At 38.3% G+C, this 12,261-nt stretch overlaps 1 protein-coding gene across 2 annotated transcripts in view; it reads left to right on the forward strand.

Moving 5' to 3' along the window:
- col5a2a (collagen, type V, alpha 2a) overlaps positions 1-12,261 on the forward strand; it is a 73,954-nt gene that overhangs the window by 45,609 nt on the left and 16,084 nt on the right. For both annotated transcript variants that reach the window (XM_042426546.1, XM_042426545.1), the window contains 15 exons: positions 2,105-2,329; positions 2,906-2,925; positions 3,029-3,061; positions 3,170-3,202; positions 3,590-3,643; positions 4,751-4,843; positions 5,478-5,552; positions 8,910-8,954; positions 9,074-9,127; positions 9,319-9,372; positions 10,195-10,248; positions 10,394-10,447; positions 10,719-10,772; positions 10,990-11,034; positions 12,166-12,219. In XM_042426546.1, coding sequence (XP_042282480.1) covers positions 2,105-2,329; positions 2,906-2,925; positions 3,029-3,061; positions 3,170-3,202; positions 3,590-3,643; positions 4,751-4,843; positions 5,478-5,552; positions 8,910-8,954; positions 9,074-9,127; positions 9,319-9,372; positions 10,195-10,248; positions 10,394-10,447; positions 10,719-10,772; positions 10,990-11,034; positions 12,166-12,219 — 947 coding nt within the window. The remainder of the gene's footprint in view (positions 1-2,104; positions 2,330-2,905; positions 2,926-3,028; positions 3,062-3,169; positions 3,203-3,589; positions 3,644-4,750; positions 4,844-5,477; positions 5,553-8,909; positions 8,955-9,073; positions 9,128-9,318; positions 9,373-10,194; positions 10,249-10,393; positions 10,448-10,718; positions 10,773-10,989; positions 11,035-12,165; positions 12,220-12,261) is intronic.

A 12,261-nucleotide genomic window follows, 5' to 3' on the forward strand; every position in this document is an offset into this window, starting at 1 on the left:
TCCTTGGCAATGTGTAGAAGTACATTGAGAGCCACAGAAAACTGGATTCAAATTACCTGTATGGATCAATATACTGGCCCATAAAATTGGTTCTTATTCTCCTCATTGATTATACATTTCTTCATTTCAGTTCCTTTCATTTGGCACTTACATGAAGTGTAAACAACTGCCAAGTATTATTTGCAGCTACTCTCTGTCCCAGGCCTGTCTAACATAAATATAAGTCTGGAAGTGAGCCATGCTGTTTGTTCCATATAAGGCCTCAGTATAAGCAGATCTGCGCTTTGATCTGATTGTATCAGTTCTTTGACATTTTTCTTGAATGTTTTTGGCAGACTGTATAGGGAGGTAGAATGAAGTCAGATTTCCCCACATGTTTGAGATCATATTCTCCCACTGTAGTCCTTAATGTCGACTCTCTTAGAATATTCAAAATCATAGCTATCTGTAGTTAGGGGTATTCTCTGCTGCTCCTGTCTCCAGTAGCCGGCCAACCTGATTTACCTGCAGTCTGAAGCTCAGAGCTGCCACCTGCTGTTTGTAACAGAAACAAGTAAAGGCTTCAGAGTCGCCTCTGGAGTCCTGACAGATTTGGGTTCAGATTACAGAACCCTTACATACAGGATTCTCGCTAAAGCTAGGCACATCCCACAGCTGTTTCCTCCATTGTTGTGCTGAATGTTAACTTTTTTGTCTATTTTTTTTTCCACATATGTCACCTTTTTGCATTTGAAGAGCCTCTTCTCCTTTTTTTTGTCAGTGTGCAAGGCAAGGCAAGTTTATTTGTATAGCACATTTCAACAACAAGGCGATTAAAAGTGCTTTACATAGAACATAAAGGGCATCAAGACAGAATATAAAATAACACAAGGCAATGTAAAAAGACATGTGTGGGCAATATTTCTATTAGATGACACCCCACAACAGGCCTTGTTGCTGCCTCTGCATTCACTTTACTCATTTTAAAACCTTATTTTCCATAATGTGTAAAAATAAAAACATGTAGTGTGGTCACCATTTTCAGGGTTGTTGTGAACAGAAGTGTATCTGTAGCTGACATTGCTGAAAATGCAACATACAACTTGCAACATTATTTTTATGGCCACTTATTTGTGAAATACTCATTAAAATATTAAACATTCAAACCAAAGTGAATAATAAGACATCTGGGAAAGACAGTTGCTTCGTAGGTGGCTGCAGGTTTTGACTTTTGAACATGAGTCAAGATTTCGAGACGCTGCGTCTGTAGGAAATGATCTCATGTCTAACGGCTGGAGGCTTTGCTTAAACAAAGGCTCGCGTTTTCCAGAATATTTTTCCTCTGAGAGTTTGTGCAGGACACAGTGAAAACTAATTTTTATGTATGCATGGCACAATTGCATATAAAAAGTGTATGTTGTTTGTGTGGGATATACTTCATAAAGCATTGTATTCTCTTTATGTTTTTATTTTTTCTCTGAGACTTTTTCGTTCTCTACCAGTCTGTATGGGGAAAAATAAACATAACATGAGATTATTATCAGTTAAAAATGTATCATCATTATTTTTTAATGATGTTATGAGACCCAGCAGTGTTGACAAACAGGATACATTGACTCAGCAACTACTCCCCCTGAGGCTGCTCCAAGGATGAATAAATTGTTTAATTTCAGGCAGCATGGTGGCTTAGTAGTTAGCATTATCAACACAGAAAGAAGGATTTGGGATGAAACTCAGCTGTTTTCAGTGTTTGTGTTGGGTTTTATAATAGTATTAAGAAGAATGAGCCCTTTACCTTTTGTGCAGTGCATGCTGCACGAGCCTAAACAGGAAAAAGCAAGTAAAGATTTGATGGATGAAAGTTTATTTTTTGTTTGCCTGTTGGACTGTGTATCTAAACTAGCTTTGTTTCTGCTTTGTTTTTAAAAATGCATCTAAAATTCAGCAACAGTTTCTATATTGACACATTTTCCGATACTGTCTGAGTATGAACACTAACAAAAGGTACATTTTGCTCTGTCTTGTCTGTAATTGAGGTCTCAAAAAGATCCTAATTAAGAGCAGGTTTGCTTGGCAAGGCTTCAGTGGATAATTGACACAAAGTTGATACCTCTGTGTGTTTCAGGAGATGATGTGAGCTGCACGGCAGACGGCCAGGTGTACACTAACAGGGACATCTGGAAGCCAGAGCCATGCCGGATCTGTGTTTGTGACAACGGTCAAGTCCTCTGTGATGAAATCCAGTGCGATGAGCTGACTAACTGTGAGAAGATGATCATCCCTGAGGGCGAGTGCTGCCCTATTTGTCAGAGTGATACATCCAGCACGGGCGGCGGACAAGGAACTTTTGGTGAGCAAGCAGCAGCTCTCTGTGGTCATGTGTAAGTTTGAGAAAAGAAAAATATGTCTAGGAAAGGATTTTTTTATTTTATTTGCTACTTTACATTGCAGGTAAAGGGCACAGTCATTTGCTCAGAGGGCCTCACACACTCATAAGCAGCTCTTACAGAAACATAATTAAGAAAAAAAGCCTAACCAAGAGGGATACTGTAATGCTTAAAGTTGGAATCAATAGTAATAATAATACCATGACCATGAAAGATGTTTTAGTTTTGATAGGACCTCCTGCTGCTAGTGAAATGATTTATCTATCAGACAACAATGGACAAAATACTGCTATTATCAAGCTGTTGTACCTCGACAGACTGTTAAGTATGTGTGACATCAGGGTGATTGTGTTAATTGACAAGTATGCCTTTGTTTACGTTGACTGACCTGCATTATCATGATAAATTTCTAGAACTGCATCACTGTGCACTCAACATCCTCATTTTTCACATGGATGATTTGTGTACCTATTTCTCTCATATCCACGGTGCGATTATGATGAAATAATGTGTTCTTTTATGTTTTCTTCTCAATGCAGATGGGGGCAGAGTCTACAAGGTAGGCCACAGACGTGCTATTACTTTATCATATGTTTGCTGACGTTATCACCATCACAGAGCGTGAATTTTAAAGGTCTTGTCATTTCTGTCTGTTTATTCAGGGTCAGAAGGGAGAGCCCGGGGATGTCCCAGTTGTGAGTGTTTGATCAATATAAACCTTCTCAACAGGCCTACAATATTAGATTAAAAAGACACAGTCTAAATGCATGATCTAACTGGTGTTCTTGATGATTTCCCTGCAGGTGACTGGTATTAGAGGCCGTCCTGGACCTACGGTGAGCATTTTAGTTGTTGACTGTAGCATCTTCTAGGATATATTGGTTGCTTGTAACCTTGTAACTCTGTAAAGCACATTGTGCTTGAAAAATGTTCTAAAAATCAACTATTATTATGACTATTTTGCTGCAAATTGCATGTTTACCAATTTTCTGTGGATGTTCAACTACCTGAATTGACACTAGATGGCATAAGAGGACAGTCACCTCCTGCATAACTTCACCTTAAAAGGACATCTGCACAACTGGATAGTCCAAATCATCTTGAGTCACTGTGAAATTTAAAGCACCACTGTGACATGTATCGAAAAACATTTCATTGTTCAGATGTGACTACAATATTATTTCTCTCGGGTTTTTATTTGTTCTTTCTGTTTTTTACCACAGGGACCTCCCGGTTCACCAGGAAGCAGAGGACCCCGAGGACACAAAGGAAGACCTGTAAGTCAAATCCACACATCACCTCTGACAAAAAGCACAACTTAGACAAGATAACAAAATTTGGTGTCTGTAGATTATAATCAAGATTCCACACATTTCCAAATGATGATCCTACCTTCTGACCTTTGCTTAAAGAAACGAATGCAAACTTTTAAAATCATTTTAAGTACACGATGTGATAAACTACAGTAGTATTTATTGGGTTATAGTGAACATTAATCAGGGGCTCCAGTGTTTTCAAGAGTCCAAAGTGTTATCATCTTAAACATAGTGCAATCAAGATCTTATGTCATGCTCTACCCAATTCTGTCTGTATTTCAGTTCAATGCAGCTTACATTTTGTGGTATGGAGTTTGTTAGGATCCTCATCAATTTATATGCATACCTATTGGTATTTGTTTTGATATTTTTTGTTTTAAACATATCATCATGTACAAGTACATCTATAATCCATTTGGCACTCCCTTCATGCTCTTAAAAATAGCATTCTCATGCAAGTTGACTTGACTCTTTGATTGCTGGGGTCATGAGAATGACTCCTCATTACTCATATTATGTCAAACTAGCCCAAATGGTCAAAAAATAAATAAAAAATACAGGAGCATGAAAACATTTTTTTTCAGTTCAAGGCCAAGGGGCAATAAAAATGTCAAAATGTAATGCAATGTGGCAAGTTGATATACATGTATGATGTGCTTTGCAAGCAAAAGTTTAGCAGGTTGATGAATGAATGTGCCCTGCTTGGTGGGGTTACAATCTAGTTGAGGGCAGCATTTTGAGGGTGATTTATTGGCACATAACCACTGCTTCTCCTACTGCACACACTTTACAGCTCATGGTTCATAATCAAACAAAAATTAAGCTACATCATGTGTATCAAAGTGGAATGACACATTCCACAGTTCATGTCATTCAAAGCAAAATGTCTTTGCTGAACTAATCGATCTTTGTTTCGGCCCTCACTAAAACAAGATAATAATAAAAACTGAAAACAGAAGTATACCTAAGTGCTCTCATGGTCACATAATAATGAATAAATGTCAGCTTGAGTGTATAGCTATAAAATGGTTTCAAATGAGTGAACCAGCATCTTTCTCTGCTTTCTAGGGACAGCGGGGCTCTGCGGGTTACGATGGGGAGCCCGGTGTTCCAGGTCAGCCCGGTGAACCAGGACCTCCAGGGCATCCAACGCACCCAGGAGTAAGTTGTGCAGGGAGCCCTCCCACATGCTGCAAATACACATACTTACACCTACTTACATGTGCTAGCTTACACAGTGAGAGCAAAAAGAAGACAAATTAGCTCAAAGGACAAGTCGTCTACCAGAATTATTGCTCACACACCTTAGAAACATGAACAAACTGAAACCAACACAGCACTTTAAACTCTATTGAGATGTATTAATCCATGACCTAACCTTGCACTGATGCCAACAACCACCATTTACATTTTTGGATTCTAGGTCAATCATTTTGAAGCAAAAACCCATACCCAGACCTCAGATGGGTTTTCTAGTTAGACTTTGTGACAAAGGATAGACAGAGAGCAGACAATACACACAGGGCCACATTCATTCTCAAGAGGATCAATGGTACCTGGTACCTTGAAATATTGAATCACCTTCATCTACTTGTACTTGCACTCAGTTCACATACTCACAATGGGAAAATTTTAATCAATCTCCCATTATCACACTTATCCTTAATGTGTTTTGTTGTATATAACATGATTCCAGTTTAGCTTCTGCAGTTGTCATTCATTTGCACCTATTTACCATACAAATACTGAATTAACACATTTAACCTATACTAAAGGGTCTGTGTTTCACCTGCAGGGTCTGGGAGCCCAGATGGCTGGAGGGTTTGATGAAAAATCAGGACATCCCCAGGGCATGTTAAGTGGCTCAAGGGTAAGAGGATGCATGCAAAATATGAGCAAACCTAATCTGTCACTCTTTCTTAAACCACTTGACAAAAAAGCAGACCAATGCACTATTTATCTTTTAAAATTAGGTTTGATTCTGTAATGGAAAATTCTGCGTGTAGCTGTGTCAGAGAACAGTGGCATGTTGGCAATTAAGAACAGCCCAGAGAAATAGTGTTGTACATTTTTGCACTGGTTTCAGAATACTTATTTAATACAATGCTTATTTAATCAAGGGTCTAAGGATTGAGACTGTCATTTGTTCAAACAGATTTGTGATTTTGAGCTACGTGTATGCAAAGCCAAACAATTAGCAAACCACTATCTATCTAAAGTCTACTTTAGTGGAAGTCCCCCTCCACTCAAAATATTGTTTTGTTTTGCTCATTATCACTTAGATGTTCTGCTGCACTGTGCAGAATGGTGTATGTTAGGATTGGGTAATATGTCAAAATTTTCCTACCAGTCCATAAACCGGCGATTGCTGATAAATTTGCTGGTCCACCTGAAAGGTGAGTCCACCGTAAGTGAGCCTGGTCAGTCAGGTTAGCCATTGTCGCTAACTTCAGGGCTAACCCCCTTCACTTTAATCAACAGGTGGCGAGCAAGACACTGGAACTTACTTGGCTTAAGGAGTTGTAGCATTCATTCACTGACAATTGCCTAGACTATACACACTGTTGCGCACGTCTCATAGTGACAGAGTCAACTTCTAGCATGTAGCTAACTAGAAAAAATTTTCTGCTAGCCGTGATGCTAATTTTCACTATGTTAAACTGCACTGACTTGTGCTGAAAACATTAGGGATCTAAAAGTCTGCTAGCTGCAATGCTAATTAGTGCCATGTAAAATCCCATTTGATCAAGTGTTAGCATATTAAAAACAGGATCTGAAATGGGTTTGTCTGCCCAATCTGAGTTGAACATAACGAAAAATAGCTTCATGGCTAAAGGACATTTTCTCTAGTTAGCTACATGCTAGAAGTTGATTCTGTTGCTGTGAGATGTGCTCAACAGTCACAGCTATATTCACAACTATACTGCTAACGTCATACTCATATAGTAAATTAGTTAAAATTGCGCAATAAATTGCCCCTCCCCCCAAAAAATAGATCAACTCAGCCAGTTCTCTTTATACATCCATGGCCAGTCGCCGATATATTCGTCCAGTCACCCACCCAAGTATGTGCAGAGTTTGACTGTAGAAGGCTTTTTTTTCATATTCATCTGCTAAAAGTGGAAAGTTTCTCTTACCTTAAATCTGAGTTTAAAGCATGCACTGATGATTTCTGACATCAAAACGGACAACTAGTTTCGAAACCAATCATGGTCCACTGTGCAACTTACACAAGTGTGATGTGTAAACTTGAAGCCTCCAGTGCACAAACACTGAGAATGGACTTTGCAGTGAAGTAGGAGACACCGTGTGTCCAGCAGTTAAACTTTTGAAATGAAAAAAATATTTGTATATTCATAGATTCTGGATTTTTCAATAAGGGAGAATGAGTAGATGTAATTTTTAAACTAGGTAATTAAAATGTTTTGTGGAAAAACCTTATCAAACAAAAGATATTCAAAGTAGACATATGTTGATAACAAATTGAGATCTGCTCAGCTAGTTTCTTAGTTTCGTATTGTCACCACATTTCTACTTTCACTTGATTTGATGGTTGAGACTTAAGAGGGTACTCTGTCAATGTAGTGATGCACTATAAAATCAGAGGACTTGAGAAACAGTTGAGATGCAGCAAGCACAGAGATATCCTAACTTTAGCTCCAAAAACTCTGTATCCTACACTTCCCATAATGCAACTCAAAGGCATCTGTCATTACACCTTCCTCCCTTTCTCCAAACTTAATGCAAGATAACCCCGATGTCATCACCAGGGTTATTTTTTCAGACTTTAGTGCTCCCCAGAGTCCTGCACTGGGTCGGGTACCTGACAGGTAACCTGCAAAAAAGTTGTGTAACAGGTAAAAAATATAATTATATAAATTCAGGGGTACGGGCACGGGTAAAAATTAACTAAATACAGGCAGGTAGCAGGTGGTGGAGCAAGTGGAGCCTGTCAGTGGATTACTATGAAACTTTTCTCACTGTTATAAGTCATACAAGTAAGCAATCATTATAACATTAGTATGCAATCATTGTTAAGTGTGTTTGTGTGAGAGAGAAAGCACTGTGGTATCTATGCATCTGTATGTGTGCACTGGCATGTGTGAATGTCAGTGAATGTGCAGTGATGCCGTTCTTGCAGTGACAGATTATGACTGTGCAACACGTAAAAATAAAGCACTTTAAAGTGAGTGACTGTGTAGCCTATGTGTTTAATCATGGGTCAGATTGCAGGTTTTATATGTACGGGTCCGGGTGGTCCGGATGATATGGAGATAATTGCGGGTAACAGAATGGTTTTGGTACTGAGCTTTGCGGGAGTGGGCGGATGCGGGTTTGCAAAATTGGACCCATGCAGAACTCTGGTGCTCTCCCCAGAGCTACAGAAGACATTGTACAACATTACATTATACACCTTTCACAGTCTAAACAGTACTCCCTGTGACAAGTAGACTAAACTGGATGTGTAAAATCTGTGTTAGTTCTCCTTTAATCATAAACATTGAGCAGTATTGTACCACTGGTTTTCAGCAGCCCACTCTCTTAAATGTTGATGCTTCCCACACCTAATCAAAAGACTTTTTAAAAATCAAATGTAGAGAATGTATGATAGATGCAAAACCCTGGAACATTGTTATAAAAGGTACACAATTGAAGATCAAATTTCAATTTTGAGCATCAATATGCTGAACTTTGTGGAATATCTAACTTTTGAAACTACAACACTTTATCTTACAGTCTGTAAGTTTACCCTTACTTTAATTAGCCAGTACATTATACATGTTAATGTACAAGTATACTATTTTGGGAGAACACCATACAAGGACAGAGGAGATATGGTTTTATGTTTTAAATTGTTTTATTCTCTTGACCTTTTAGACTGACAAACATTTTGATAAGGGTTTTAGTCTAGTAAAATGTTGGCAAAGTAACAACACATCTCCCTGAGTAGAATATTTTCGGTATGAGTGGGATTTGACCAGTAATTAAAGGACAGCTCTCTGTTCTTTGACAGCAATTTGTTCACTTTCTCCATGACAATCAATCCTCTAAATGAATCCATACTTACACTAAGTGCTTCAGAGACTGCACATCAATCTAGTACTTCCGTGTATTGTTCTCATGTTGTTGCTACAATCCCATGGGGCACGTTATATTATTTCTGGCCTTTTATGTGAATTAGGGTAATTTCTATTCATCAATTGATTTAGTATCTTGTTTGTTTTAGGGAGAAGCTGGAGCAAGAGGACCTCCTGGGCCAAATGGTTCACCTGTAAGTCCACATGTTCAACAAGATTGATGCTTCTCAGTAAAAAGCGATGGCATTTTAGTAGTTTGTTTTGCTTCCTGTTTATCTTTTTAATGTTTTGTTGTTTCCTTTGCCCCCCTAAGGGTGTGCCTGGAGGACAAGGACCTCCTGGAGATGTTGGCGATCCTGGACATATGGTATAATATCATTCTAATGTACATTCTGTGTCTATGGTTAAATCATTTTTGTATGTGAATTACATCATTTTGTTGTTAATGTACTGCTGCTTAGACAGTAGGACTGGCCTGAATATATTATTATTTTACTGTGAGAGAGTTCAGGAGGATGGGTAATTGCTGGATGTTTATGATCTGACTGTGTGTTTCAGGGTCCTTCTGGCCAAAGAGGACCTGAGGGCCCTCCAGGGAAACCAGGTGAAGATGTAAGTCACATTCTGTCTTACTTTAAGCAGACTGCAACAGGGTTATCAGCATTCAATCTCCTGTTACACATGAATACTATTGTTTCATCAAATTATAATCAGTAGGAAAGTTAGAAAAAACATCCAGCCTGGAGCGTGGGAGTGTAAATCTGTAATCATAAACTAGTATTTCACACAGTGCAGGCCTGGCTGAATTCTTGTTATTGTGAAGAGGAAAATCCTTGAGCTGCCCAGTGATTACAAGGAGTCAGATTGTATACTGACAAACTTTAACTGAACTGTCAAAGTTTAGAGCATTGTTATAATTACCTGTCATCGGTGACTTTTAAGCTCTTTGTTTTTCATGCCAAACTGACAAGAAGTTGATTATCCGTTTCATCCAATTTTTGTTCATCCAATGTTTTATAGCATTATGTTGCTGTTGTTTTCCTGTCATGGGTCTGTGAGACAAAATTGAAGACTACATGTAGGTAAAAGTGCAGGTGTCAGGAGAAACTGAAAGCATTTGGTTCCTACAAGAATACAACATTATGTGTAATTAAGTGTCATTTCATCTTGATAGATTAAAAATGTTATGAGAAAAAAAAATAGTAGAGAACAAACTATGGAAAACAATGGACAACATAAACTTTTCATCGAGGATGGTGTACCTCTGTTTGTATGTGAGAGTCAGTTCAGATATTGCTTTTGTTTGTCAAAAATCTCCCGCAGTATAACATGCTCCAACCTTTCTCCAGAATACCAAGCATGTAGTTAGAAGCTGGTGGCCTTTATTGCAGCCCAATAAGTCTGTAATATGTAAATATGATGTTCCTCACACAGGGTGAAGCAGGCAAACCAGGAAATTCTGGAGAAGTTGGATTCCCTGGATCAGCGGTAAGCTTCTCCATTGCTATACCTTCATCATATAACTACACATACAAATTGATTATTTAACTAGATCTACTTCTTACGACTCCATGCTGTGTTTTGTTAATACATATTCTGTGGATATAACTGATAATGCTGTTAAATATTTCAGGGATCTAGAGGGTTTCCAGGTACACCCGGGCCTCCTGGACTGAAGGGTCACAGAGTGAGTATAATTCCTTTCAAATATTAATGGACATTCATGAACCAGTATTTACATATCCTAGAACATTTGTTCTTTTTCTCTGACTTAACTATAATGAAGTTGCACCACAATTACTTTATAAATGTACTTTCATTTCACAGTTTTGGTAATTTTTCTGCATGCCTTCTGAAGAAAAATGTTTTATCTTACTCAGCTCTGCAAACATAGCAGAAAGGACAACAGGGCATGTAACATTTTTCTTTTTTTTTTTGTTTTTAATTTTTGTTAACAGGGGCATGGTGGACCACCTGGCCAAAAAGGTGAATTTGGAGCTGTTGGATCCAAGGTATAAACAAAAATCAAATAAAACATGTTTTCAATTCCAGTCTGTCTGCCAGTGATTACCTGATTCATTGTTGATGAAGTAATACCTGTTTGACTTAATTACATACGGTAACTGCCCTTCTATTAAGGCCTGTAAAACATTTTGCCATATATTACTGCTCTCCTCCTGCAACCAAATGACCAAACCAAACAACAAATAAGTTTTCTTTGGTTTCTAGGGTGCTACAGGGCCCCCTGGTCAAATGGGAGGACCTGGACCAATGGTAAGTAATATTCTCAAAACAGAATCATCTAATGTTGATGTAAAGTCATCATAGAGTAGAGCTAATGCTAATGAGTCTGATTGCCCCATTGGTTAGTTCAATCAATCAACCAATCAATCAGTCAATCAGTCAATCTATCAATCACTAAAACTTTATTTGTATAGCATCTTTCATACAGGCTAGTGCAGTTGAAAGTGCTTCACTATAGTAGATAAAATAGTTTAAAAAGACACAACAAAACAAAGACAAATAAAATTGAGAAGAGGGATAAAAAAAATACATAATAATATTAATAATAATGAAGTCACAGATAATAATAAAATAAGTTAATAAAATAAAGTCTATAAAATATTCTTAATCAAAAGCCAGGCTGAAGAGGTAGGTTTTAAGTTTATGTTTAAAGATTTCAACACTTTCAGCTGCTCTCAGATCCTCAGGCAGACTGTTCCAGCAGCTCAGAGTGTAAAAGCTAAAAGTTGCCAACTAACAGCCTCGTGCCAGAGGACCTGAGGGGCCATACTGGTTCTTACACTGTAAGCATGTGAGACATATATGCTGGTGCAAGACCATGACGTGCTTTAAAAACAAGTAAAAGAGCTTTAAAATCAATACAGAAACTGACAGGCAACCAAAGTAAGGACTTTAAAAGAAGTGTAATGTGTTCTCTGCTTCTGGTTCTAGTCAGCACTCGGGCTGCAGAAAGCTCAGTATCACACATGTGAATATAGTTTATGTCCCTTTACAGTATGTTCCACTACTATGTTACCAGGACAGTAAATCGCAGCATTTGTGCTTCTGTGTACAGAAAGCTTGATTCCCACACCAATGGTTCTGATAACTCTGAATAATTGTTGTAGTTGCATGAATGAGTAAAATCAGACAGGTAGGCAGTAAGTAAAGGTGTTTATTGGTCAGCAGTGCCAGTATATTCCATCTTCCTAGTGTTAAAAGATGGAGCAGCCCATAAAGATTATGTGTTATGATTCTGATTTTGCTGTCTGCTCTTATCTTGAATGAGGCAAGGCTATATCCAGTGTACAGTTTAACCCTGTGAACTATCTTTAAACTCTGAAAGTGTAAACATTTGCAGTGAGTGGACAGCTATAATTAATCACTTTCTGTGTACGACAGGGTCCTGCTGGGATGCCAGGGGAGAGGGGACGCTCTGGACCCGGTGGTGCTGCGGTAAGCATGAAATCATTATGCATCAGAAACTTTTGCTATCAT

The sequence above is a fragment of the Thunnus maccoyii genome, chromosome 11 (genome assembly GCF_910596095.1).
Source record: "Thunnus maccoyii chromosome 11, fThuMac1.1, whole genome shotgun sequence".
Taxonomy (NCBI): Eukaryota; Metazoa; Chordata; class Actinopteri; order Scombriformes; family Scombridae; genus Thunnus; species Thunnus maccoyii.